The sequence below is a fragment of the Beta vulgaris genome, chromosome 2, assembly GCF_026745355.1.
Source record: "Beta vulgaris subsp. vulgaris cultivar EL10 chromosome 2, EL10.2, whole genome shotgun sequence".
In the NCBI taxonomy this organism is placed as follows: domain Eukaryota; kingdom Viridiplantae; phylum Streptophyta; class Magnoliopsida; order Caryophyllales; family Amaranthaceae; genus Beta; species Beta vulgaris.
The window spans coordinates 51,953,177-51,980,870 of NC_079203.1; the positions used below are offsets into that span (position 1 = coordinate 51,953,177).

At 34.0% G+C, this 27,694-nt stretch overlaps 3 protein-coding genes across 3 annotated transcripts; 2 read left to right on the forward strand and 1 right to left on the reverse strand.

The window, feature by feature from the left end:
• Positions 1-1,385: 1,385 nt before the first annotated feature.
• LOC104906689 (uncharacterized) lies at positions 1,386-8,782 on the forward strand. The gene is made up of 13 exons (XM_010695480.4): positions 1,386-1,629; positions 2,768-2,850; positions 3,038-3,095; positions 3,178-3,237; positions 3,679-3,808; positions 4,702-4,925; positions 5,032-5,124; positions 5,225-5,296; positions 6,164-6,196; positions 6,354-6,494; positions 7,131-7,187; positions 8,004-8,099; positions 8,231-8,782. The coding sequence occupies exons 1-13, from the start codon at positions 1,534-1,536 to the stop codon at positions 8,267-8,269; spliced, it is 1,182 nt and encodes a 393-aa protein (XP_010693782.1). The 5' UTR covers positions 1,386-1,533; the 3' UTR covers positions 8,270-8,782.
• A 976-nt stretch (positions 8,783-9,758) lies between these two features.
• Positions 9,759-12,794, reverse strand: LOC104906679 (mitochondrial intermembrane space import and assembly protein 40 homolog). Its single transcript, XM_010695467.3, has 4 exons — positions 12,599-12,794; positions 10,874-10,905; positions 10,640-10,765; positions 9,759-10,090 (listed from the first exon to the last, which is right to left on the reverse strand). Exons 1-4 carry the CDS (start codon positions 12,690-12,692, stop codon positions 9,911-9,913), a joined length of 432 nt encoding a protein of 143 aa, XP_010693769.1. The 5' UTR covers positions 12,693-12,794; the 3' UTR covers positions 9,759-9,910.
• A 6,464-nt stretch (positions 12,795-19,258) lies between these two features.
• Positions 19,259-23,767, forward strand: LOC104906667 (uncharacterized). Its single transcript, XM_010695453.4, has 11 exons — positions 19,259-19,450; positions 19,526-19,588; positions 20,310-20,444; positions 20,995-21,097; positions 21,291-21,361; positions 21,455-21,559; positions 21,898-21,931; positions 22,312-22,412; positions 22,499-22,558; positions 22,618-22,821; positions 23,314-23,767. The coding sequence occupies exons 1-11, from the start codon at positions 19,343-19,345 to the stop codon at positions 23,431-23,433; spliced, it is 1,104 nt and encodes a 367-aa protein (XP_010693755.2). The 5' UTR covers positions 19,259-19,342; the 3' UTR covers positions 23,434-23,767.
• The last annotated feature ends 3,927 nt before the right edge of the window (positions 23,768-27,694 follow it).

The window sequence follows — 27,694 nt, forward strand, 5'->3', positions numbered from 1 at the left end:
GATGGCTCATAGTATTTTACGAGTGTTATCCAATCTGCTGCCGCATTAGCTTCCCTAAAAACATGACTAACTTGCACATTTTCAAACTGACCCAAATCTTTAGCTGTATCGACTACAATAGAATGGATCATCCATGGGATCTTCCAAATAATATAATATAATATATTTTGCGTATTTACGATCCTAAATAAATTCATTTAGTAGTAATTAATTTTGATTAAAAAAAATCTTTAAGAATCAAGGCTTTCAAAATAATTATTCATGTGTGTATAATATAAAGAGAAAATAATTAATTTCAAAAGTGTGTCAAAATATAGCAAAATGGATGTCTATTTATAGATCTAAAAAAAATAGGACCATTGGTCAATTTTTTTAAATTTGTATTTTTAAAGTTATTCAGATTGCAAAATTTGAATAACCAAAAGTAATCTTTATGACGCACTAATACATGTCCACAAATGGTTGGTTTGGATCATAAGATGACCAACCATAATTTGAATCATAAGATGACCAACCATAGATTGAGTCATAACTTGACCCAAACAACAAATATGAAAAAATCATAAATGCAACCCCATATTTTATGTAAAAAAAACTATGAGTAGGCAATGGACATGCTCTTATGGTCATCTTACTTGAACAAAAATAATTACCTTAGTGGAGTAATATCTTTGATTATATCAGTTTTGACCTTTTGGTCATCATACAACAAAATTAAATAGCAAGCGTAAGATAAATTTGTAACCCTCATCTCTCGTTCTCTAGACTCTACACCTTCAAATAGTTCAAATAGGGGTGTAAGCGGACTACGGATTTGATTGAATTGAAATTTTTTTGGATTGGACTCCCGACTCAAATTTTCGAGTCCAAATATTTTTATATTGGATTTGGACTTATCTCTTTGAAGTCCAATAAGTCCAAATTCAGTCCAATCCAGTCTAAACATATTTTTATATATTTTTTTTTTGAGGGAACATATTTTTATATATAATATAAAAGATATATATGTTCTATTTTACGAAATGATATAATGAGTTTAATTTTTCAAATTCAATTACTTCCTCCGTTTTTTATTAGATGTTACACTTTTCAAATCACGGACTCCTAGGTGATTTTTGGAGAGGAGAGAGATAGAGAGAATGAAAAACAAAAGGGTCCCATGTGAACAAGTGATATGAGAGAGATAGAGAGAAGTTATTACCCAAAATAAAAATGTAACATCTAATTTAAAACTTCCTAAAATAGAAAGTGTAACATCTAAAAAAAAACGGAGGAAGTATAAGAAAACATTGTGAATCATTGAATTTAAATCGAAGAAAGAAGATATTACAATAATTAAACTGAATTTGAACTCAAGAAAAAGTTACGAAATCTAACCCAGTCCAAGCCCACTCACACACCTATCTCCAAAGACACTTCTGGACTCGTAGTCGTAGAGTTCTAGACTTCTAGTTTGGAAAAAACGAAGTTAAGCTACCATTTTTTATACTGCAAACATTCGAGCAGAAAAAATTTTCAGTCGAAATAAGAGAAATGGATCCAGAAAAAGCTACAGAATTGGTAAAGCATGGCTCAACTCTCCTTCTTCTCGACGTTCCTCAGTACACCCTCGTTGGCATTGACACCCAGGTCCTTCATCTTCTCTATTTCCCACTTTTTTTTTTCTGTGTTCGTGAAAATAATGAAGAAAAAACAAGTTTTTCTGTTTTTTGTTTACATTTTTGGATTCTTGTTGCTGGGTTTTTAAGTTTAGGGGGTTTTATTAATTGGTAAAGACTTATCTTTGTTATGGTTTGTCTAAAAGAACTAAGCTTTTGTTTTGTTTTAGCTTATTTAGGATTATTGATCACTTCATATGTGCAAGAAACTTAGGTATACAATGATTATGATGGTTGGGTTATTTTTATTTCCTGTTGAATTGGTGTACTTTTTGTACTTCATTTTGTTTCACTATAATGATAAAATGATACTAGTACTGAAATAATGGCTAGGTTCCTGTAATTTAAAAAGGGCTATATGTCACCTTAAAATTTGGGTGAAAACTTACAACAAGTCTTATCATGTTTCGGCATACTGAAGGTAAAATTTTCACCCATTTTCAGGGCTAATTTTGCTCATTCGAAGCTATCCGGATTTTTGGTAGGCAAATGAGTAAAAAATAGTAACCTTGTAGAGTTGTAGCCTGTAGGTGTGTTGAGAATACCTAAGAATTTGTAGAAAACTTAGGTAAAAGTCGAATTTTGTGGAAGTATACTCGGCTTGTTGCTGATCAAATGATCTAGAGACTGAAATATACTTAATAGTTCACTATGGAATGCCTATAACAGTTATAGTGACGTTTTGGAGTTGGATTAGTGATCAACTATAGTTGCCAAGTCAGTTATAACTTGTGATGAGACCTACTCGTTTTTGGGGTTTTTATACTACGGCGTGAAAAAACTCAAGACGGAGAGTTGTGACCTCCTATGAGCTTGAGACCCCTTCACATGTTATACTGTTCACGACACTGGCTCCGTACGGTATCAACAAAATCCCATGGAAGTGTGTTCTTACATCTGAATACGGCTAGTTAAATTTGTACTCCATGTATGTTTAGTCTCTCCTTCGTTTGAATTGTTCTATCTAATATTAGCTCCTTTGTTTAGTAATCATGCACACTACTTTGATTGGAGTATCCATGTAACCTTTTTTTTTTTGTCATGAGGGTTTGTTCCTTGGTTCATTGATGGATATGCAACTTGCTGAATATGTTAATTTATTCTTTCAGGTTTTCTCCGTGGGACCTGAATTCAAGGGTATCAAGATGATTCCTCCAGGCATTCACTTTGTATTTTACAGTTCGTCAAATAAGTATGCTCCCTGCTTATTCTTTTTGTTTGTGTCTGAGTTTTTTTTGCCAATTGTTTATTTGTATTCTCTGGATGAAATGTGTCCATCTGAACTAAGTTGTATTTTGTTCATTACTTCTTTCTGGGTCGGCCATTTAATCTGTCAGATGAGTGGTTTAATTGTATGGAGTTTTTCATTTTCCATGCAGAGATGGGAAGGAGTTTTCACCCATTGTTGGCTTCTTTATTGAGACTTCCCCATCCGAGGTTTGGCTGCTTACTAAATCCCTTGACTTTATTAATCGGTTTCCGATTACTGGGGGCAGCTCATTTGCTTTGGTTACAACAGGTTATTGTTCGTAAGTGGAATCTACTAGAAGAAAGATTGATCAGAGTTCCAGAAGAAGAGGTTAGAACTTGTTGCATCGATGTGCTAATGGACGATCCTTATAGTCACTCTCATTTTGATTTGATGATGTTGCAGCTATCTAGCTTCCTATAGTAGAGCATAACACATATGACATAAATTACTTATTATTATATGAGGAACTTTGTGCATAAAATAGTTTATCTTGTAGTTATTAACACTGGGGTTACTGGCCTGGTTAACTCCACATACGTATATGACATATTTTACTAGTCATGATTCTGGACTAGTCGATTTAGATCTATAACATTCATTTTGGCAAGGAGAAGCTCATGTTCAGCATATACACGTTGGTGGTTGTTTCATTTCTGAAAATTATTTGGTTTGACAGCTCACTATTTTGAGCTTGTGTGAGAAGTTATTACCCTTGTTATGTGATTTGTTTTCCAACTTTGACTTTCTAATGACATTTATCCACTTCAGGATGAGAGATATGCCCAGGCTGTGAAACATTTTGAATTTGATAGGCATCTGGGTCCTTACTCATTAAATGATTATGGAGATTGGAAACGTTTGTCGAATTACATCTGTAAGGATGTCATTGAGCGTATTGGTATGAACATTTCATCTATTTTGTACGCGACCTTTTACATTTTTGTGTTGTAAGGCCAACTTATTTGTGTATGTTGTTGGCCTGTGAACTTCACAATTATTATTGAGTTGACCATCAGCATTGCCTTCTTTTTTGGTTGGTTTTGTGGATTGAAGTAACTTGTTATTTCTAAAATAGCTTGCAATTATTAATTGACTATTATGTGCTTGGAGCAAGGGTTAAGGGTCCATAATGGGGAATATGAAACTTATGATATGGAACCGGAGTAGTTGGTGCAATTGAATGCCTTAACTCAAGTAAGAGAATGAATCCTTATGGTTGGTTTTGTGGATTGAAGTAAGTTGTTATTGTAAAAATAGCTTACAATATTAATATGACTATTATGTGCGTGGAGCAAGGGTTAAGGGTCCATAATGGGGAATGTGAAGCTTATGATATGGAACCGGAGTAGTTGGTTCAATTGAATGCCTTAACTCAAGTAAGAGAATGAATCTTGATGGTTTGACGGCTAGGTTTTTACCTCATATTGCCTTTCAAGCATATTCCATCCCTGTATAGGTGGATTCAGCAGTTTTGATTGCTAACCTAGCACCTTTTGCATTAATTGCTGAACTTGGGATCATATTAGCTTGTTTTTTAAGTTGAACTTGTTGGAGGTTATTTAACATCCAATTGATATCTCATTCCTATTTGTCCCTAGTTTCATGACCACAAATGTTCCTTGCCTAAATCAGAATTTTCACTTTCGAAACAATAATATGTAGTAATGGAATGTGAACTTGTATCCTTTCTATTCTCTCCTTATCATGAATTTCATGATTATCTGTGAAGATTTTCAAAGAATTATCTGCATCTTTTACAGGATTTGATCTCATTTATGTCCTATCTCACAGAACCAATAGGTGGGGAAATTACTGTGGCATGTGAATCAAGCCTAGTTGGTAGCATTCCCAAGACCACCATGGAGAAAGCTTTAGCTGAACAATTGAAAGATAGTAAACTACATAGAGAGGTTGAGAGTTCAGAAAGGAACGGATGCTACTATACACCAATTCCTCGGGTCATCAAGCAGAAAGGAATTTCTGGAGCAGAGCTTACCTCTGTGAATCTTGATAAGGTAACTAGAGTATTGCCTGTCTGTGCTTGTGCTAAACAGAGTTTGTTGACTTTTGCCATTAATTCTGTTTTTCTTGCTTTGATGCTTCTGTCACCTATTCATTCAGACTTATATTCTGGAAAACATTCTTATGAAAGAGTATGATGGCGTTGAAGAAAGACTTCTCGGTGAGCTGCAGTTTGCGTTTATTGCGTTTCTGGTATGATATAAAGAACTGTAATAAATCAAGTCACCTTGTAAAAGTAGCATCTTAATATTCCTATGTCCAGTGTCTTGATGACTATTGGAATCTTTCACAGATGGGGCAATCACTTGATGGATTTCTACAATGGAAATCTTTGGTTAGTCTTTTATTGGGATGTACCGAAGCTGTAAGTTCGCTTACTCATGATTCTCCCCTGCCTTACAGTTTAGAATCATCTTATCAGAATTCCATGTGTTTAAGATATGAATTCCGTGATGAATACTTCCAGCGGTTGATGTTCCTGTAACGATTTGTGGGTTGTTTTAAGCAGTTGTACATCTTCAACATTTTCGGAAGTTAATGAGTCCATAGCTGTCATCAACCCATTGTTTTTCACAAGGTGTGTGCCTTTGTGGGATTTGGGCGTTCAAATCTATGTGGTTTTTGTCCTTATTTCTGCTAGACCGTTGATGTGGAATTCATTGTTGGCTTGCTACTTCACAATATAAGCAGATTAAATTTTGTAATTTGATTTATTCCATGGTCCAACTGTCCAAGCTGAAATATTGCTGTCAGCACTGAACATGAAATTGAGATGTCATGCAGTATGTCATTATAGTTTCAGAGTTTTAGACAGAAACTTGCCAAGAGCCCAATAATGCTCGTTACTGAAACGACATTTTCTCTTACGTTGTAAGAATGGCCACAGCCACGTCCACGGACCCTTTTGGAGTATCTGGACTACTTTCAAACTGGCAGGGTCAAGTGATGATTTGACATGACCTTCTAGCAGCCATTAATAGCCTTGTTATTTTGAGATTTTCAATATTAATATCGAAATTCTGAACCTTGAAGTGTCAGTTTCATAGCTCTCTGGAACACGAGGTTTTATCAGAAATAAGTGTTCTGTGTGTTGATGTGATGCATTGGGATTTTATATGAAAATCTATGGCTTTATTTTAGAAAATACTAAGTGTGCTTAACTGCTTAGTATGAAATTATGCTCATTTGAACAAATTTTCTAATTTGCTACTTTTTTGCTTATATCTTGCAGCCATTTCAAACAAGGAGCCAGTTATTTGTAAAGGTAATATATAATCATTTGTAAGTTCCCTGTATTTTTCCAGTTTCAAGTTTGGATCATGGCCTTAGATGGGATAAGTGGTAATTGGTTTCATGCGGGCAGTGTTTCTGGTACTTTCCTCTGTTTCTTTCCTTCCTAATTTCCAGAAAACTTCTTGCAGTTCATCAAGTGCATATACTATCAGCTAAAGTATGGTATTCAAAGGGACCAAGCAAGGAACAGCGACATAGAGAAGGAATCGTCATTATTTCTTGATGATTCATGGTTTTCTTCTGATAGCTTTCTGCATCATCTTTGCAAGGTAATCTTGCCACCAAACTAATATTCATGTTTATATACAGAATCAAAATTATTAGAACTTGAGTCCGCTGAAGGACCCTGCCTCCTTTCTTATGGCTTATGAGCATTGTATCTCCTGAAATTACCGAGCTCAAACTTTTCTCCAGTAATGTTTGATGCTCTTAGCATGTAAGGCTCATCTAGTAGCCTATACTTCTCTTCAGACTCTTCATTTTAACTTGAGTATCCGTGTTGGAAACCCCGACACTTCTACATGGGTATGGATCGTGTTGGATCTTTGACACTCCAACATGGATATGGATACTTTGATACTTCATTATGGTCCAAAATATTGAATATTTGATAAACAGAGGAATTGGGCGATACTAAGTCCGGGTAACATGGGTAAGGGTACATTAATTAAATAATAACCTCCTTAAATCGTCATCCACCAAGCACCAGGTAAAGTCGACGACCTTGAACATAGTGGCATAGTAATAAAAAAGAAAGCAATTGAAGCAGAGGATGGTGTGGAACACTTTTGCTTCATAAGATCATACATTGACAGATGAATAGAGTTAATCTGGAACTTGATAGATCTTACTATTTGGCTGGTGGTAAACTCCTAATTCTAGACATTCTCTTTGCCTATATGCAGGAATTTTTTTTGCTGGTTAATGAGGCCTCAGTTATTGATGGTGATCTTTTGACATGGGTGAGTGCTTAATATACTATAGCTAAGTGTTTTATAACTGTGTTTCTTTCTGATATGCTTCCTTTATAGTATTCTCAAGCAATGTTACTGTGCTACGGTACCTGATTTCGGTATTAGAATGCGTATAGAAAGCAATTTTGCTATCTAGGTTTTTTTATAGCAATTGCGTGTAAGAATTCTCCTTTTTGGGATTGCAGTTGGTTGTGGTTTTATTGAAGTAGGTTACTCCAATCTTATGACACTTTTACAGTTAAAGCGTAGAGTTGGGCACATGCCGCCAGGCGCCATGACCAGGCTAGCGGCTTCGTATTGCTTCGGCTACGCCTTGAGCAGGAAAACTAAAAGTCATGTAGTGATGGGCTCATGCCAAATTTTTGAAAGAGACGCCGCCCACCGCCCCGCCCATGTGTGGGGCCGGGCACTTTAAGAATTTTACATTTTTATGTTTATGTTTTGGTTTGTGGTCGTGCCAAAGTTCGAAAATGATCTTCATAAATGACCCACGACCCACCATTGTGCCTCCCAGATCGCGCTGGGCTAGTAGCGAACTCAGGCCGGGCCGCACAAGCCCGGCTCTATGAAAGAGGACTGTTGCATTGCTATTGTAGGCTTTTACACACATTTCTTACAACAATCTTATTTCTGATCATACTTATCTCTATGGATGTGATCATGTGAAAGAACACATTGGAAACCAAACAATGAAGATATGCTCATGCTTGATTCTCATACCCTTTTTTGCTAAAAATTATGCACGCACTTATGGTGAGGAGATTGATGACAACCTAACACCTTTTTGTTCCATAATCTTAACAGACCAGAAAACTCAGAGAATTGCTTGAGAAGACACTTGGCTGGGAGTTCCAAAAAAAAAGTGATGTGTACGGGTTATATTTTGAAGAAGATGATGAGGTCAGTCTGATACTCTGATTTTTTCCAATGTATAAAAACTCTCTTCTATATGTTACAGAACAAAGTTCAATTGCACAATTGCATCCTCACCATTTTCTGTCCACTTTCTCTCCTTGGATGAACTTTTGCAGTATGCCCCAGTGATTGAGATGCTGGATGAATCCAACTAGATGAAGCAATTGCTTGACAGCTTGAGATGACTAATACGATGTTTATACTGCTTTATGTAACCAGAAGTCCAGAACTATACATCCTTGTCGGAGGCCCCCCTCAAAATCTGCCTCTTCTTCAACAGAAGTCAATGTTCACCCCTTGGATTAAACCCTCGACAAGCGGAAAAAATGGCCTCTCTGCAATGTACACTCACTGAGTGGAGCGGGTTAACAGTGGGCTGTTTGCAGATAAAGGATGGTACATAGCTCCAGGATACAATAGCTTTTGACGCACTTCAGGAAGTTTCCTGCTTATCGAAGCAGCTTCACCTTTTGTTCATTAATTTTGCTTATCTTTGATATTGTTCTTTTCATTGTCTTATTCTACTTTAAAACTAATGTGTAGGAAAAATTGCCTTAGCATGAATTTATTCTATCATTCATGCATTTCGAAACTGTAAACTCTGTAGAACTTCTGAATAATGCTATTATTTATATCCAAAACAATAACAAGAGGATTTGCATCAAAAAGTCCTGTGCTGCAAACTGACAACAAAACTTCTTGTGAAAAAGCATGTAGCATGTACCCAAATGGAGCTTATGCAATGATGAGACCGGCCTAACCTAAAGGCTCTTCGCCAATATCCCATTTTTCTCGAATTGGAGCATCAGTGGAGGTCACTCCACTTGCCTAAGAAGGAGCTTAAGGACTCTTTGGATCAATTGCTGAGGAGCAGAAGAGTAAGGGCGCTTACTAATGCTGCTTCAGGCTTATATTTGCGGGTGATACTTTACGTCAAAACAAAAGGAAACAAGAAAAAAGTCACTGTTAAACATTCATAAACGTGTGCAGCTGCGGGTGGATGATCAAATGGAGAAGTGATTTTTTTTCTTGTGCATCGAGTTGTGGAGTTGATAGCATTAAGATTAGGTACCTGGTTCAACTTCAGGGTTTGATACATAACTTCATCAGTTGCGAAATTAAGAACCACATATCTTATGTCACTTCAGGGTTTGATACACAAGTACGACCTGGACGGCATTTCTGCCATGAGAATTAAGAACCACATATCTTATGTCACTATATAACTTCATCAGTTGCGAAATTGCAGCGTCGCTCTTTCTATTCTGTGCCAATAGTTGAAAGTAGCATTCTCGTAATTATGTGGCTTGCTTTTCATGCGATTCTTCCGAGTAAATACCTTGTTCATGTGTTTGCATGTCAATAGTTTCAGTTTGGTAGCCAAAAGGGGCAAGATTGTTTTAGAGTGTTTTCAAAATTTATATTAACATAAGATAAGAGAAATCGTGGTCAAAATCCATTCTTGAAAACCATTAGAAGAAATAGGAAGTAGTATGACCGCAGAATTTTAAACAAAGTATTTTATAAACTGTAGATTCGAGTATGAAAGGAAATTCGTGTAATGACATACCCAAAAAAATTGCATGTATGAAAATAAGCTGCGAAAGGATTTCGGAGACCCACCAAAGCACGAAAGCCAGGATCTTTCAGAAAATGGATTCCTATTCAAAGAGTGTGATCGATAAACTTTGTTGTACGTAGATACCACAGAAAAATACAGATGCAAAATTGAGGGAATTTTTTTTCTTTTTCTTTCTTTTCTGAGAGGGGTGGGGTTTCTAGCTAAGGTCTAAACACTAAAGTCTTGGTTTAGGACTTTGTGATTCCAAAGCCCATTTTGGTGGAAGTATACTGTAATTAGCAGAAGACTCTTCCTCCTTGACTTGATCATCTCCCGTGATGTCCTTCGGAAATGCATCTGGATTGGATTTTATACAACTTTGCAATGCCAAAAATGGATTCACACAGTCTGAGCCCTGAAAATGGACACACAAAAATGTAGTAGTATTATTCTAAGACATGTCCTCCATTAGTCACGAGAATGGAGTAAGTCCAAGTGAGTGTCTCTGATTCGAGCTAATAAAAGCAAGTCTGTCAATTGAGTGTGTGCAATCACCCAAGCAATCATTGTTTTCTTACACCAAAAGCTAAGGCACATGAGGGACCTGTTGAAGACCTCTTTTGACCAAGTTTCTGATGAAGATTTTTTGCGTCCTTTCAGAAACAATACATATCTGGAACTATCAACATACATTTTGGACATGAGGGATTTATGCAAACGAGCATCTCAAAACAATGTTAATGACTAAGGCTCTGCTCTCCTTACTCTATTTCACCTACTTCAGGAAAAATGAGTTCAAAAATAGCAGATAAGGGCTTGCTAGGTTCAAATAATGGCTACCTAATTGCTATGGAGTAATATAGATCCAACTTCTACATATAAATATTGAAGTTGTCACTAGATTTGATCTTGGTTCATGTTGTTTACAAAGATATTGAAGAGCATGTGTGGTTTGTGCACTCACCTTTTCTTCAGCAGTGCTCTTGAGAAAACAAAGGAATGCCTCGGAGAACTGACTCCCACATGAACCTTTTCGCAGGTCAGCTATACAAGGGCATTCCAAAGCCTTTTGAGCTTTTGCATCAATAGACTGAAAAGAACAAATATAATTCATTTAGAAAGAAATTATAGAAGTACACAAGAAATCATTTCTTCAGAATATAACAAAGAAGATACTTCAATTCTGAAGCTTTATGACCTCGTTCTCATCATCACCATATGCTGCTGCCTCTGCAAAGGCAAAAGAAACATATTATGGTCCAAAAACAAATCACATTCTCATTGGAAGAGAGATACAATCATCAAGGCTAATCAATTTGACATTACAAGAAATAAGAAGAATCTTGATATTATTTTGAAAGATGCAAAGACATGTTCTGTCATTGATGGACTTTGGGATTCAAATATCTGTAAGGTTGGAAAATTTTATTCTAAGAGGAAAGTAAATAGAATAAATCCATCACTTCTCCCTGCCCCCCAAATTCCCTCCTTCAAGCACACTGTACAAGAAACAAGAATACTCTTGAAATATCATTGCAACTTTCTTTTTTCTTACCAGAGGTACTTTGTGATACCCACATCTTGACGCATATTGGGCTATACCATTTAGTACAATCAGTTTTCCAGAACCCATACATTCAAGCACATGTCTATCAAGGAATGATATCCTTAATTAATTTTTTAAGTAGAAACCGTTTAACACAGGAATACAGGATGGCTACCTCAATGACCCTCCCTAAGCAACGTGGTTTCTGGTTCGCAAATACATAACTAAATTGACATTAGTTCTAAAATTTCCTTAATTATTGACCATGGTATCCAATAAACATACCATACCAAGTCTGCTAGCTAGGAATAAAGGGAAAAACACTCTAATAAAATGTGGGAAGAAGGCCTAAGGAAGCCCTCATTGGCTGCTGTTAGAAGAGAGAATTCGAGAGCTTGGACCAACAGCTACAACAGATATCTGATCATTTTATCTAAACCCTGTAATTCAGTCAATGATACTTCTCTTGAACCAAAGTGCTTGGCAATCTTGTTCAGGAGGCATTCAACATGCATGATGATTTGAGAGATTTTACAGGATATTCTCAAGTAAGAATATTATTCCTCCATGACCACCATTACCTAATTGGCGGTACAAAAATGGAGTAACGGGAACACAACTCGATACCTAGTTATGTGAAATCAGCCAAATGTATTGTAATTTGTATGCACCAAATCACCTATTCCATGTTGCAATTCACAAGGGTTCGGTTAGTCAATGATAGTGGAAAAAGAGATATAATCCCTTCCCATCATCCTATCCTAGGGGATAGGGCATATGGCAAGATCTTCCAAGAGATTCAAGGTCCACAACCAATCAGCGAACACGTCTCCAAGAACCGAAAACACATAAGAAATCAAACAATGCTGCTCACAGTTTCAATCATTCAGAGAGATGAAAACTCAAACAGCAAAACCGATGTGCCGATTCTCCCCAATGAGTACTACTACTACTACATAAGTACATATAGTTCTATATAGTAAAACTAGTTAGACACTGAACTACTAGTCTCAATATTGTATGCAATTTTCTTCAAAATTCAAGAGTTTTTATGCTGGCATGAAGCATCCCAAAGAAGTAATACTTTACTTTATTTTCTAGTTGCTGGTATTTGAAATTTCATGTGAAAATTGTAAATTTAATAGATATAAGAACTAAAAAAGCTTAAAGATTAAGAATTTCTGGAAAAAAAATCAGCACAATTATTCTCAAAATCACAACTCTCATAAAACTTAAAATTCAATCTTCAAATCTTTTCTTATTATCAACAAAAATTAAACGAAATTAATTACCAAAGCAAAGTGCAATTAGAGTAGCAATTAAAGAGCAAATGACTAAAATTAAACGAAACCCAGCAAAGATTATAGGGAGATATACCTGCAATCAGAGATTCCATGGAAGAAGGCGGAGCATTGGTGTTCTCCTTTGAGGTCTCATCAATGGCGGATGTATCACTTTGAGATTGACCCATTTTCCTATAATTCGACCCAAGTTTCTAATTGGACTTTCTTTTTAAGCTAATACACTGGCTTTGAACTTTCTTTGAAGGAAAGAAAAAATAAGCTCCATATCAACGGGACCAAAATTATCATGGGTTATTATATATCACCCCGTTTTTATTTAGATGCAACATTTTTAATGTTTTCACCCGGTTTACCCTTCGGGCTACATCCGGATCGAGGCCAAGTTCGGGGTGGTTATGTTCCATTCCTCTCCTAAGGGTGTTGCGGGGATTCGAACACGAGTCCGTCCTACCAAAGCCAGTCCCCATCACCACTGAGCCAACACTTACTTGGTATTTAGATGCAACATTTGATATGTGCACGAAAATAATCAATTGTTTTTTTTATAAAATTGAAATAAGCAATTGTTGCATCTGATAAGAAAACAAAGGAAGTATTTACATAGGTGTAATGTCACAAATTGGTTTAAAGATTTTATCAATACCAAGGATTTTGCTATTTGACGCCCTAATATTTTCTACTAACGTCCTAACTACAGTATTTTTATATCGTATATTCATACTTCCATTTTTTTCTTCTCTCTTTCCCCTCTCCTTTCCCTTCACCATCAACACTACCGCCACACCACCACCGCCACACCAGAACTTGTGTCTCCACCGTCGTACCACCACACATCACAACCACCATCACGGCCCATAGTGCTAAGTGACGAGGAGACTGATTTTTTTATATAAAAAATTACAGAGGCGTCCACCATGGAAGCCTCTGCCATGGATGTATTTTTTTTTTTTTGAAAATTTTTTAAAAAAAGTATAGAGGCGTTTACCATGGACGCCCCACCATCGATGGAGGCCGAGGCGGCCATGACAGGCGCCTCACCTTGTGGTGGAGCGCCTGCCATGGACACCTCCACCGGCGGTGGGGGAATCCATGGTGGACGCCTCGCTTTTTTTAAAAAAAAAAATCACTAAAATGAAGATGAGATAAGAAGGGTGCGACACCAGTAGTGGTGCGGCGGTGGTGTGTCGGCACCGGTGCCCAATGGGGATGTGGAGGAAGATGGGAGGGAAAGTGAAGAAAGAAGGGGAGAAAAACTGAAAATGAGAAAATACGATATATTATACGTATTTAAGGCGTTACTAGGAAATTTTAGGATGTTGTTTAGCAAACCAGATTAATAATGAAGCAAGACTTATCAGACAATCAACACAAACCAAAAAAAAATATCAATGACAAAGGTAGTCATTTATATCAACAATGTCCAACATAATATTCCATTTCACCAAAAATATGTCTCAAAATGAAGCACTCAATCTTTCGTGGATGATCAGAAAAGCACTCATTCTTCCACATAAAGACAAAACCTCCATTCAAGAAAAATTACAAAATTCAAGTGATGATGCCAACTCAAAAGAATGCACTTTCTTATTCCAAGCGACAACACATATCACAATTATCTCAAATAACTCCAAAACTCATGTACTATAAATAGTCACATGTATCATCGTAGCAAAGCAAATTCTTTTCAGAAGAAAATATCAAAGAGCAAAGATTTATAATCCTATACAAAAGACTCACGCTCAAAAATAGTTATTACTCAATCATTGTAATTATGAATTTTTTAAATTAGGAATTAAAGTTAATTTTTACTTATCCGAACATGACAAAACAAAGGAAAAACTTAGCTTAATCTTTCATAATTTTTTTATTGATACATAATTAAAGTTGTTAATTGTCAAAGTAGTACATTTGATACTCTAAAATTACTAGGATTGCATGAGTTATGGATCGGAGCGAGAGTAGTATGATATATTAACCGATACTCAACCTAAAAACATAAATTATTATTGTCAAGAATAACATATAATTAGCCATAAAGCATCATTATGGTCATATTTGAGAAGCAACATTAAAAACAACACCTACGATTACCGAATATAAAACACTAAAGTACATGTCTACCAACGATATTTTTTTTTTAAAGAATGACCCGATCCGTATGATTTAGGACGTGTTCGGCAACAGTAGTTGTAGTGGTAACTTTTAGCTGCGAGAGTAGATGTTAGTCGTTAGTGTGTAACTGTTAGCTGTCCAAATAACGGTATAAGATATTGATGTTCGGTAAAAGAAGCCGTCAAAGTAGTAATTTACAAATAACTAGTTAAAAACTCAAACAAAACTTTAATAATATAATTTATACACCACTAAACGCTATCATAAAAGCTACATATTGTTTGAGTTTGTAGCTTTTGACAAACACCACTAAAAAACTACGTGTACCATTAAAAGCTATTTACAGTATTACCTTGCCAAATATTATTATTTTTTCTAACTAGTTTTTTGACCCGTGCAAACTGCACGGGAAGTTGGTCATTTTATAAATTGACGATTTTAAGAAGTTCTTCAAGAATCGTGGTGGTGAGCCTCCAACGTGATGTAAAATTTAAAACTCATGTATTTAAATTATTTAAAACTGATTTATGACCCGTGTGTTCAATTGTTGAAGTAGTTAACGTCATGGTGGATCACGTGACCCATCTTTAAAAAAAAGAGTTAATTGAAAAAATCTTTAATCTGTCTACTAAAGTACTTCCTTTAGAGGCCCTGATAAAATCACAATTCGCACCACGACTGATACTCGGCAATACACCAACTTCCACTCCCACTTATGGCAATCCCGTTCACCCACTCTCTTGCCTTCTTGCACCACAGCTGCACCATATTTAGCCACCCATTGACCACTGCCCATTTAGCTATAATAATTTTAATTTTCTCAATATGCTTGAGCTTTAAACTATTTAAGGTATATCTAGTTACATATAATGGTTGTTTTTCGTGTTTGATGATATCTTTTGTAAAGTCATAGATATCATTTAGATCATAGGATTAGAGTTTGACCCGTTTTTTAATAGTTAATACTCACTCCCACAAAGACCTAAAGGTTAAAAAAGAACAATGTTCTGTTTTTATTATGTATTATATTACGTTTAACTATACTTTTCACAAAAATAATGCAAATTTACAGAATTACGCATAGTTACATTCCCATTTAACTATACTTTTTTTTTTGTAGAAGATTAAGAGAAAATATTTTCTTGATTATAGAATTGTAATACTTTTGCCCATAATAAGCAAAATAACTTTTATGCCAACACCCTACAGAAAAAGTAATAGAATCTTTTATGTACATAAGATTTTTTTAAGTTATATAATTTCCAAATTGTCATTCTTGGTCTTGTATATGTTTTTCAACTTATTTTGCTTATGTAATTTTATTTGAACTTAAATAAACTTATCTAAGAACTAAACTGGAGTTACTCATGGTACACCCGGGTGTACCATGAGCATGGTACACCTAAGGGTATTTTTGTAATAAATTAGAACTTCAGGTGCTCATTTGACACCAAATTTGCTCATATGGGAATTTTAATTTGCTCATTTACTCATTTGCTCAATTTGCTCATTTTGTAATAAAAGTGTTTGCTCATTTTCTTAAATGAGTAGAAATGTTTGCTCATTTATTCATTTGTTCATTTTGCTCATTTATTCATTTGTTCATTTTGCTCATTTGGAGAAAATAGTCTTGGGTGTACCATGCCCATGGTACACCCAGATGTACTATAAATATTCTCACTAATCTGAACTTATTACACCTTGTTAATCCTTATTAGACATATTTTAACTTTTAGAATTTATTGTTTGAGTATGTCAAACTTTGTCTTTGCTTGTTTTTGCCTTATACAACTTATCTGAACTTATTAAGCCATATTATTCATTATCTGAACTTATATTTTCTAGTAAGAAATAGAAATAAATTTTTTTGAACAGTGTCGTTGTTGATTGTTTTTCAAAACTTGGGTTTATAAATATTTAATTACACGACACCTAAATATATAACTATTGCTAATACACCTATAATAAACAATGGGTTGAATATTCAAGTTGTGTGATTTAAAATTAATAATATATATTGTATTGGACCATGTCAATAAATACCTATTTCAATGTTGTCAGTTACTTGAAATGTTTGGAGTTTGCCTAGCTTTGTGAATTTGATAGTTGCATCCATAGTCAACGTGTATCTTATTAAGTAATGAGATGATTTATGCATTGTATTGTAGTCACCGTTAAAGAATTGATATCAGTATTTATAGGACCATAATCGATCGTGTTTTTTTGAATAATATTCAAAAACGGATTTGTTAATTAAGACATATAAAAACCGATTTGTTAATAGCTTTGCTTTTGCTTTCGAAATTTGTATAGTTTTTTCGAATGAATTTTATGAAATATAAAATTGTAATATTTCGTAATATTATATTGATTCTTTTTCTTTTTTTAATCACAAAAGATAGTATCTTCTTACTTTTTAAAATAGTATCAGATGGGATTATCGCTTCATTATAATATTATATGTAAAAATAGCATCAGATGGGATTATTGCTCCACATCGTCGTAAAATTATATTTCGTAACATTATATTGACCAAATTTAGGGCATGTTTTCCCCAGCTTATTTTCAGTTCAGTTCAACTCTGTTCACCTCCATTCTTTTATAACCATTTTGTTAAATATTATTAATATGTTGATCTTTTTATTTTACTAATTACTCTTATTATAATTATTATTTATTTATATATTACTATTGTTAAGTATTATTATTATTATTTCTATATATTATTTTGTTCATTATAGCATTACTCATTATTATTACTATTATTATTAGAAAGAACATGGTCTAGGTCAAAAGCACAAATAAACCCACGTTTTTTAGCTCATAAACCAATCAAATCGCGTCAAAATGGTTTATGATGCAATTTTGCGTGGTCCGACCGAATCATTATATTTTATTCAAATATTATTATATTATAAAATCTAATTATTAAAATAGTAATATAAATTTACTTCTTATTTATTATTGTTATTATATAATCATCATCAAGTATTAATATATTAATATAAATAATTTTAAATAATAATTATTAATTATCATTATTATCATTAATTATTATTGTTATTATTATTATTAATTTATGATTATTAATATTATTTATTCATAACTATCATTTAAAAATATCCAAAATACTATTATTATTATTCACTATTATTACTTATTATAATTATTATTTAATATTCATATTATTATGGTTTAAATATTATTCATATATTTATTACATTCAATTCAATTTAATTCAGTTCAGTTCAGCTTAATTCAGTTCAGTTCAGCTGTTTTATGCCGAAAAGAACAGGTCCTTAGCCGGTTTATAATATCTTGATTCAATTTTTTGTGTCAAGTATTAAATATCTATGGGAAATTCATTTATTGCATTGCGGGATTTATATTCTTTCCTAAAATGAAGATTCTAATTGATTTACTTAGAAATCAGTTGCTTGAAATTAGGCAATTATTCCAAAATCTCAGTAAGTGATTTGGATTCATCTTTTCTAAAAATCTTGGTTCCTTCTCTCACTGCACAATATTGTTTTGACACGTGACAATTATTCGGTTGCTTCTGCGCATTGTCGTTCATTCTCATGCCTTATTTCACTGTTGATCGCCACGTAGGACAATGTTTTCTTGCTTTAATATTATATATGATTATAGCATTACTCATTATTATTACTATTATTATTAGAAAGAACATGGTCTAGGTCAAAAGCACAAATAAACCCACGTTTTTTAGCTCATAAACCAATCAAATCGCGTCAAAATGGTTTATGATGCAATTTTGCGTGGTCCGACCGAATCATTATATTTATTACTAAATATTATTATATTATAAAATATAATTATTAAAATAGTAATATAAATATATTTCTTATTTATTATTGTTATTATATAATCATCATCAAGTATTAATATATTAATATAAATAATTTTAAATAATAATTATTAATTATCATTATTATCATTAATTATTATTGTTATTATTATTATTAATTTATGATTATTAATATTATTTATTCATAACTATCATTTAAAAATATCCAAAATACTATTATTATTATTCACTATTATTACTTATTATTATAATTATTATTTAATATTCATATTATTATGGTTTAAATATTATTCATATATTTATTACATTCAATTTTATTCAGTTCAGTTCAGCTTTTCAGTTCAGTTCAGCTGTTTTATGCCGAAAGAAAGGTCTTAGCCGGTTTATAATATCTTGATTCAATTTTTTGTGTCAAGTATTAAATGTCTATGGGAAATTCATTTATTGCATCGCGGGATTTATATTCTTTCCTAAAATGAAGATTCTAATTGATTTACTTAGAAATCAGTTGCTTGAAATTAGGCAATTATTCCAAAATCCCAGTAAGTGATTTGGATTCATCTTTTCTAAAAATCTTGGTTCCTTCTCTCACTGCACAGTATTGTTTTGACACGTGGCAATTATTCGGTTGCTTCTGTGCATTGTCGTTCATTCTCATGCCTTATTTCACTGTTGATCGCCATGTAGGACAATATTTTCTTGCTTTAATATTATATATATATGATGATTAGTATTTTGACTCGCTACTTAAAAACCTTATGCCGGACACGCCCTCCGGCCTTAATCATCTAAATCGGCCACACGCTACTATACTGATTGCTGGTACTTGGTACTTTGGTAGTTTGCAACTAGATAGAGAAAAAAAGAGAGAGTAGAATGAACAACACTACCCTGTTGCTGAGACGCTGCTTCTGTTGCACAACAATTCCTTCTTCTTCATCATCTCTCAAAAAGAGGCCTCTTGTTTTCTTGGGTTCCCCTCAGGTTGTAATCTCTCTTTCTCTCTATACCAATTTTCTTTTTTTTTTTCTGATTGGATGTTTGTGGGTTGTTCTACAGGTGTCTGTAAAAGTTCTTGATGCTCTCTTCAATGCATCCCAATCTTCAGACTCATCTTTTGAGGTCGAATTTATTCCTTTATTTTCTGAATTTCTGATATTTTTTTATGCTTGAATTGAGTTATGTTTAGCAAAGATGTTAACTTTATTGGTGTTATGGGTAAATGTTCTCCAATTTTTTGACATTACAAACCCAATTAAGAGTTTAATTTCAGTGATTCAATCTTTTATTAGTTGCAATTAAGGGTTTTAATTGCTTATTTTATGTGGATGTAATCAACTTCCCTCGTTGGGCACTAGTTTGTGCCTTTAAATTTTAGTTTCCTACTGTTGCAGATTGCTTGTGTATTTGATTAAGTAGAAAATTAGGCTAATGCACCATCCTCCATGTTATTATTAGTTTATTACGCCCTTGAAAATGTTGTGCCATTACAAAATTGAGCAGTTCCCGGTTCATCTAGGCGATGCTAAATAGGCTAATCAAGTGCCATTTTCGTAATGAAAACAAAAACAATAAGCAGACAAATGATTGAATGTGCGGTCTATTGTAATTCTCCGTATGTATATTGATTTTTAGGAACTTCAATTTTCGAAAGCGCATATATACCGCTGTAGCTGTTGAGTAATTAATTGGAGATTTAAGATATTTTTGCTTGGGTAATCTACAAATTCTATGGAAAAAACATTGAAATCTTCGTTTTTTCTTTTTTGATTCTTTCGAAATTTTGAGTGTCATATTAATTGCTCTTTTTTATTCAAACTCTTATGAATTGATGTGATTCTAGGTTGCAGCTATTGTCACCCAACCGCCTTCTCAGAAGAATAGGGGTAGAAAGGTGTTGCCTTCTGCTGTTGCACAGCATGCCCTTGATAGGGGATTCTCTTCCGATCTCATTTTCACACCCCAGCGTGCCAATGAGGTGATTATATATGATTTACAGTTAAGGAATATGCTGTAAGCTTTTGATGACTTAGCATGGAAATGTTAACTTTTTAAATTACATTGGAGTCACCAGGGAACTGTAATTGTTTCTCGTGGATGTAGTGTGAGCATAGAAGTTTGGAATTCTTGGTCCCATGCGCTGCCTTATATATAAGAAATTTTGTGCATGTTGGCCTTTGTTAGAGCTTTAGTACTTCATGCATTGTGTATCTTTTTTTTTTTCATATGAAATTGATCCTGATTTTGCCATTGACTTATATTGAGATTCTACATGCTTTAATCTTCATAATTTTGATAAAAAGGCTTCCCTGTATATTGTAGTCTTTTATTTCTTAGTGTGTAATGTATGGAGGTTACGTATATTAGACCTCGCCATACCTCACCTCAGGGGTCATACTGGCACTGCAAGTATTTTTGGATTCCGAACTTATAACAATAGCTACTTCAACAGTATCCTATTTTGTAACCCTGATACCGTCTGATAAGAGATGATTGGGTTGATTATCATGTGTGATTATTTGATGCAGGAATTGTTTTTGGCCAATCTAAGGACCCTGGAACCTGAACTCTGTGTTACAGCTGCATATGGGAACATTCTATCGAGCAAATTTCTAAACATTCCAAAGCAAGGTTGGTATGTCAATTCCATACAATGCGTAAGTCTTCATTTCTTGTTGATACTCAATGACTGTAATAGTAGAGTGATAGATAGGGCATCTTTTTGGTAATTTATGTTCTCTAGTCGATAGACAATAACTAATCACTGTGATCCTTATCCTTCATGTTTTTCTGCTCATCAATCCTCAACCTAAATTCTGTATAGGCACAGTAAATATACACCCAAGTTTGCTTCCCCTTTATCGTGGTGCTGCTCCTGTTCAAAGAGCATTGCAGGTTGAAATAATTTTTGATAGATCTCCATTTATATCTTCACGCATGCTTGTTATTGCAATCTTCATATGTTGGGGTGCTTCAATTTTTATCCAGGATGGTGTGAAGGAAACTGGTGTATCATTAGCGTTCACTGTTAGAGCACTGGATGCTGGGCCTGTCATCACATCTCAAAAAATTGGTGTTGACGATGATAGTAAGGTATGAATACTTACCTGAAACCCAATTACTTGGTTTTTAGCTGTACCTGGAACCTGAGTTTATGTGAAGTGTTGACTTTCAAGTAACAGTTATTTAAGAAAGTGTAATTACTTAGACATAGAAGTAAAATGCTGTTAATTTGTATCTGAAGGTACAACAAAGATGTCATTTCTTACTTTTCAATAATTGTGTATATACCAGAGTGCATTTTATGGGGCACTCTGGAATTGATAGTCTAAGTGAAATGTACTTAAGTTCAGAAACATTTTATGGAGCACGATGTATATACCAGAGTGCATTTGTCTAACAAATATCCTTCCAATCAAATTTGCATGCAGGCACCAGATTTACTGGATACTCTTTTTGATCTTGGTGCGTTGTTAACTTCCTTTATATTGCTGCCAATTTCTGTTCTCTTACTTAAACTGCTGATATCTTAACCTCGACTCGAGCTATATGAGTGATCTTAACTGCCTCTGCTTTGCAACAATTATGCGATAATGCTGAACGCACTCATATTATTCATAAATTGCAGCTATATGTAAATATAAATAGTATGAAACAATAACTTTTGTTCAGATAGATATCTTGATAGTTGATGACCTTTATTGGGATTTTGTAATATTGTATTTTATCCTCCCTTATGTAGTTTGTATCCTTTTCAAATTTCATTACATTAACCATCCTCACCCAAAAGGCAAGTGCCTATTAGCTGCTGTGTTGCGGTTGTCTCACTTATATTATTTATACAGGATCAAAACTTCTATTGCGCGAGCTTCCTTTTATACTTGACGGAACAGCAAGAAATAAAGCGCAACCTCAGGATGATTGTAAAGCTACCTTAGCTCCAAAGGTGTGAAATTTCTTATTCTCAAAAGATGGCATGTTGTGCTTCTTTTCAATATGCATGTTGAGCTAAGGGGTGATACCTTTGTGCAGATTACTCCCGAAGAATCATGGCTATCATTTGACGAGGAGGCTACTGTCCTCCATAATAAAGTAACACTCTTTTACTCTTATTTATGTGATGTGAGTCAATCATGACACCACATTTCCAGGTCCGGGCTTTCGCAGGTTGGCCAGGAACTCGAGCTAGAGTTCAAGTTGTGGACGCATCGAATGCTCGAGAGAATATCCTAGACCTTAAAATTATCACAACTAAAGTTTCCAGCAATTCTAGTGTTGAGAATGCTAAGGGAGATTACGTGGCTTTTAGAAATGGTGCATTGATCTTCACGTGTGGTGGAGGCACAGCTTTGGAGGTCAGATTCTTGATCTTCAAACTTTTACAAGTAGTAATAAATTGTCCTCACCGTGCATTTTGTAAGAGATGCATGCTGAGTATGATTTCCAAGACTGGATAACTAAAAATCAAATATTTCTTTGTTGAATACAACATTGTCATTTAGATTTTAAGTGGGAGATGACGTCATTAGACTTGGTTATTTAGCACATGTAAAACTAAACCATAAGCGGATTTTTCGTACCCTATCTTTCCTTTTGGCTTTCTTTTTTGGTTTTATACTGACCCTCTTTAATGAAGACACTGTCCATCATAGGTCCAGTACGATAAAAATCCTTTAACTTGTCTATACTCTTATGCTTAGTGAGCTAATCCTGTTCATTAACCGGACTAAATGTCAAATGCATTTGCTGGTCCTAGAAGTTCAGCTACCCTTTTAAGTTGACTATACCTTTTGCTCAGTGTGCTACCCTGTCCATTAACCAGGATTGAATATGAATTACATTTGCAGGTCCTGGAAGTTCAGCTACCAGGCAAAAAAGTAGTGAAGTCGGCTGCATTTTGGAATGGATTGCGAGGTCAAAAGCTAAAAAACATTAAAGACAAGGAAGCTGCAATGTCACAAGCGTAAAAGTGAGTAAGTAATTGCTTCTTCCATTCATTGAAAAGTTCTAGAGAAGAAATAAGCTTCATGCAGAATGCAGAATTAGTTATCTACTGAAGTTGAAGAACTAGTTATAACAACATGCAGAATTTCGGCAAGACTGACTGCTCTTCCTGTGCACTAGTAATTCATTCTTTTATTTATCTACTGACTATTATTGTCCAAATAAATTTCATCCACTTAGTAATGTGTATTTCTTTTGAACTCCAATTTATCTGATACATACATCTGATACCTGCAGATTTATTATAATATGTAACCTAATATTTTTATGATGAAAATCTTACTGTGTTGTCTTTTACTTCTGTTATACATCGAAAATTTTGGTGGGAATAAGGGGGTGCAATGGCATGGAGGAAAATTGTGGTTTTATATTGCATATTAAAGATGCTTATGCTTGTCTCATGCAGTCCCCTTCACTCTTTGGGATGCATTATGTGCTGCCTATGCTTAACCGCATTTAAAAACTAGATGCATCATAAAAAAAGCATAAAGTTGCTCACTTCCTCTTTTATTGGTGTATGCATTGCTGAGGCCTTGTTCTTTTGGACTGAATTTGTCTAGAGTATGAACTAAGAGAAACAGACAAAAATATCGACCTGCCAAAACTGACCTAACCAAGATGACATGATCCGAATAGCTAACTCAGACTAAGACGCATTTGAATTACATAGCCCAATTTTGACATGGACCGATTACACTTAAAAATTAACATGATTAGTCATTCATAGAATATTAAGCCTAAAAACAAAAACAAAAACTACCTGAATTTAATGTGCCTTGTGAATAAGATAACTCGCCTTTCAAATATGACCTGACCTGTACCAAACCCGATAGGCAATATCAATGAGTAATTCGCCATCTCTACGAGTACTAAGCTTCTGTCTTGTAAAGCTTATTAAGAAAGGAACCTTTTTTTTATCCATTAACCTACCAAACTAATTAAATAGGTCATCATAATCTATGTTGGTTCCTTTTTCTTTTTAGGGTATATTATGATATTCCTAGTACTTTTACAGCAGGGTCTTTTTAAAGCTAGCTAAACTATCCCTCCCGCCAAAATAGAAGGAACTATTTGTAGTCATCATTTTTAGTGCATTATATAGATGCTCTTTTGAGGTTGTGTGTTAGTGGTATTCAAACCTGGTAATTAGCTAGGGGTTCAATGCTCATTATTGGTAGGACTTAGGACTTAGGAGGCAGCTTCTTTTCTCATCAAGAGGGAGAACACTGAAACTTCCATGCACCGTGCATGTTGATATAGTGATCCAACCTTTTTGGGGCGGTATTTTAAGATTATTTGATTAAGGTTCTGTTCTTTTAGACCAAATTGAATAGAACTGCGTTGAACTGAACTTAATGAAAACTGTGAGCGGAAATTACTGAACTGAACTGAGAATAAGTCCAAAAGAACAGGACCTAAATTTTAGCTATCAAATAAGGGTAAAGCAGGATTAAACTTTTTTTTACTTCCCACTTGTCTGCGAACACTTAGATCCTAGACCCGAGAGCATTAATGACACTTAACTGTTGTTCAAATTTATCCATGCACATGTTCTTTTCATTACACATGCATTTCCAAGTTAGAAGAATATAAATGTATCATACAAAAAACATGCAATTGTTTCAGAAAATCATTATGCTAAGAACCTGGAAAAAAAAAGGAAAATAAATAAAGACATGCATGTGTAATGGCAAGAACATAAACTCGGTGCATCAGGTACATCATGCTTCCGGGTATATGATCTAAAGTACATTTATCTCTAGACTTTGTCACTCTTCTATTTCATTGAATAAAGGCAGACATTTCATTTCATTTCATTATACTCCCTCCGTTTCATTTTAAATGTAACAAATGAATATTTTATATCTCACAAATAATACTCATTTGTTGCATCTAAAACGAAACGGAGGAAGTACCTCATATACCTAACATAAGCTTCTATGCATTAAGATATGCTTCGCCAAAGGATTAGTGACGAAGTTTGATCCTCTTCGTATCCGCTTGTGAATTGTAATCATATCTAATGAGGAATTATCAGGGAATATGTAGCCAATGTAGGGCACACCCTTTATGCTGTTTTGCAGATTCCACACGCTACAGTGATCAGTTTATCACATAGTCGATTTTCACAAACTTGAAATTTCAGAAAGTGATATCAGCAAAAAGATTTGCAGAAGTGAAAATAAGATATCTGTGAAATGTTTCTAAATCAGTTGGGCTATCTAGAAAATAGTTCTCCCATGGGAGAAGCCAAGAATTTATAGTTATGAGGTCAGACGGCTATTAAGATTGAAGATTGATCGATATAAGGTGGTGTGTAAATTAACCATTCCAATTTGCAATTTATTAGAGCTCAACTTTGTCTAAACACGAAACATAAATAAGCAAACCCAAGCAAAAACAAAGTCAGGCTCGAAAGCTAATAAATAACGACCAACAAATTAGAAGGGAGCAATTTGGTGAATTAACTTGGTATGAGCCTATATACCACATATATGAGAGTGAGCGTGTGTATGTATGCATGCATGAGGCTACTAAAACACATTACTAGTCTACAAAAAATCTATCATCATCTATTTTACTCATTTCTTTCGGTGTATGGAGTTTCATAGAGACAGATCTATTAATGGAAATCGATCCAAGGATTCGAGTGTCATCTTTATATAACTTTACCGATTAAACTAACTGACATTTACATCTTTACTCCATGAACAAGATGATCTCTTGGTCGTGAGAAGGAAATCCATGCAATAATGAAGACAAAATCCACAGGATTATTTGCTAATTACACGGAGACAATCAACCTTGTACAACCATTATTGACTTAATTCTTTTTTTATGCAACATTATTGACTTATTCGGGCCCCCTTTCTAATAATAAATTTGTTTTAGAAAGCAAAACCACATCTAACGAACAAAGATGAAAGCAAAAACAAAGGCACTTTCAAAAATCCTCTCCCCATTAACATTAATCAATGATTTATTTATCAAAAAAAGCTACCTCACCCACTCATAAATGTTAATATCAAGACACTATAGCATGCAATTTGGGCATCTTTGATCTAAAATTTGGTCTAATTTCTAGATGATATATACTTTTGATCAATCATTCAAGCTCCTTTTTATCTAACAACTATAGTAGTATTAGATTTATCATTTTCTCTTGCTTAAGATGGTGTTGTTTGATAGATTCTATTCTTCATTTGACTTAGAATAATATCTTAGCTAGAATGTACACTTATTAATTGAATATTATATGTGTCTTCATTTTTCCTTGAGATAAAATCATAGCTCATGTTGATGAAATTATATATGTAAATTTCGCTAGTTTTGTTGTTAAAGTAAAAAAAAAATTCGCTATGTGTATGAAAAAGAAAAATTAATTTACAATGATTTATTATGTTAACAGTTAACTTTATTATCAGTTTTAAATAAAATAAACGCCTTAGATTTATACCTTAAAATAGTTTCCCTTAGACCATTACGAACCAATCTCAATTTCGAAGCTTACATTCTGCGGTTTTTTCACCAAACACTCCTGACAAAATTTTTTATTCACTAAATACCCCAACTTTTTCCCAAATTGACCATATATATACTCATAACTTTCTAAAAAATACATCCAAATATCCTTAATGACTAACAACGGTTAACTCTGTTAATCATTAATCCTAAAAATCCTAAAAACCTAAGTAACCCTACAACGGAGGAGTTTCTCCTACCCTTTTAATTTATTGTAATTTGGTTTTACTTTCTCTTCTAAGTATTGTAAGGATCACTAATGATCCCAAATAGTTTTTTTTTTATGCAAACTAATGACCCAAATAGTAAAGTAGTATGTAAACCATCTTTTTTATGCAAATTTTCTCGATGTAAAAAAAAAAAAAAACCAATCTTTATACAACTCCACTTTTCATAATTAATCCAAGGAAGAAGGTTAATTAAGTAGACTAATTATTAGTTCATCCAAGCTGTTAAAACAGAAACAATTCTAAAGCATTTGGAGACAGTTTCTATAATTCTATAAACAAACCTCTTAATTTCTATTTTCTTTCGAACAGAAAGTTGGCAATAGGTAATTACACCATATAACCTGGCCCAAAACAACCCTGTCAGCATATTAAATCAACTAAACAAGTTTTGGACCTCTTAATACAACTAAGGCAAGTTACTTTATGTGACATTTGAATAATATTAAACTTTATTATATAGTGCAATAATTTT

Bases quoted from the DNA above. Each gene is read 5' to 3' on its own strand.
- LOC104906689 (XM_010695480.4), top strand. From the start codon at position 1,534: ATGGATCCAGAAAAAGCTACAGAATTGGTAAAGCATGGCTCAACTCTC. The intron at 3,096-3,177 runs GTTTGGCTGCTT...TGGTTACAACAG, and splicing joins TTGAGACTTCCCCATCCGAG to GTTATTGTTCGTAAGTGGAA. The intron at 3,238-3,678 runs GTTAGAACTTGT...TATCCACTTCAG, and splicing joins TCAGAGTTCCAGAAGAAGAG to GATGAGAGATATGCCCAGGC.
- LOC104906679 (XM_010695467.3), bottom strand. From the start codon at position 12,692: ATGGGTCAATCTCAAAGTGATACATCCGCCATTGATGAGACCTCAAAG. The intron at 10,906-12,598 runs GTATATCTCCCT...TTGCCTTTGCAG, and splicing joins CATGGAATCTCTGATTGCAG to AGGCAGCAGCATATGGTGAT. The intron at 10,766-10,873 runs GTCATAAAGCTT...TGTTCTTTTCAG, and splicing joins ATGGTGATGATGAGAACGAG to TCTATTGATGCAAAAGCTCA.
- LOC104906667 (XM_010695453.4), top strand. From the start codon at position 19,343: ATGAACAACACTACCCTGTTGCTGAGACGCTGCTTCTGTTGCACAACA. The intron at 19,451-19,525 runs GTTGTAATCTCT...GTTGTTCTACAG, and splicing joins TTTTCTTGGGTTCCCCTCAG to GTGTCTGTAAAAGTTCTTGA. The intron at 22,822-23,313 runs GTCAGATTCTTG...TTACATTTGCAG, and splicing joins GTGGAGGCACAGCTTTGGAG to GTCCTGGAAGTTCAGCTACC.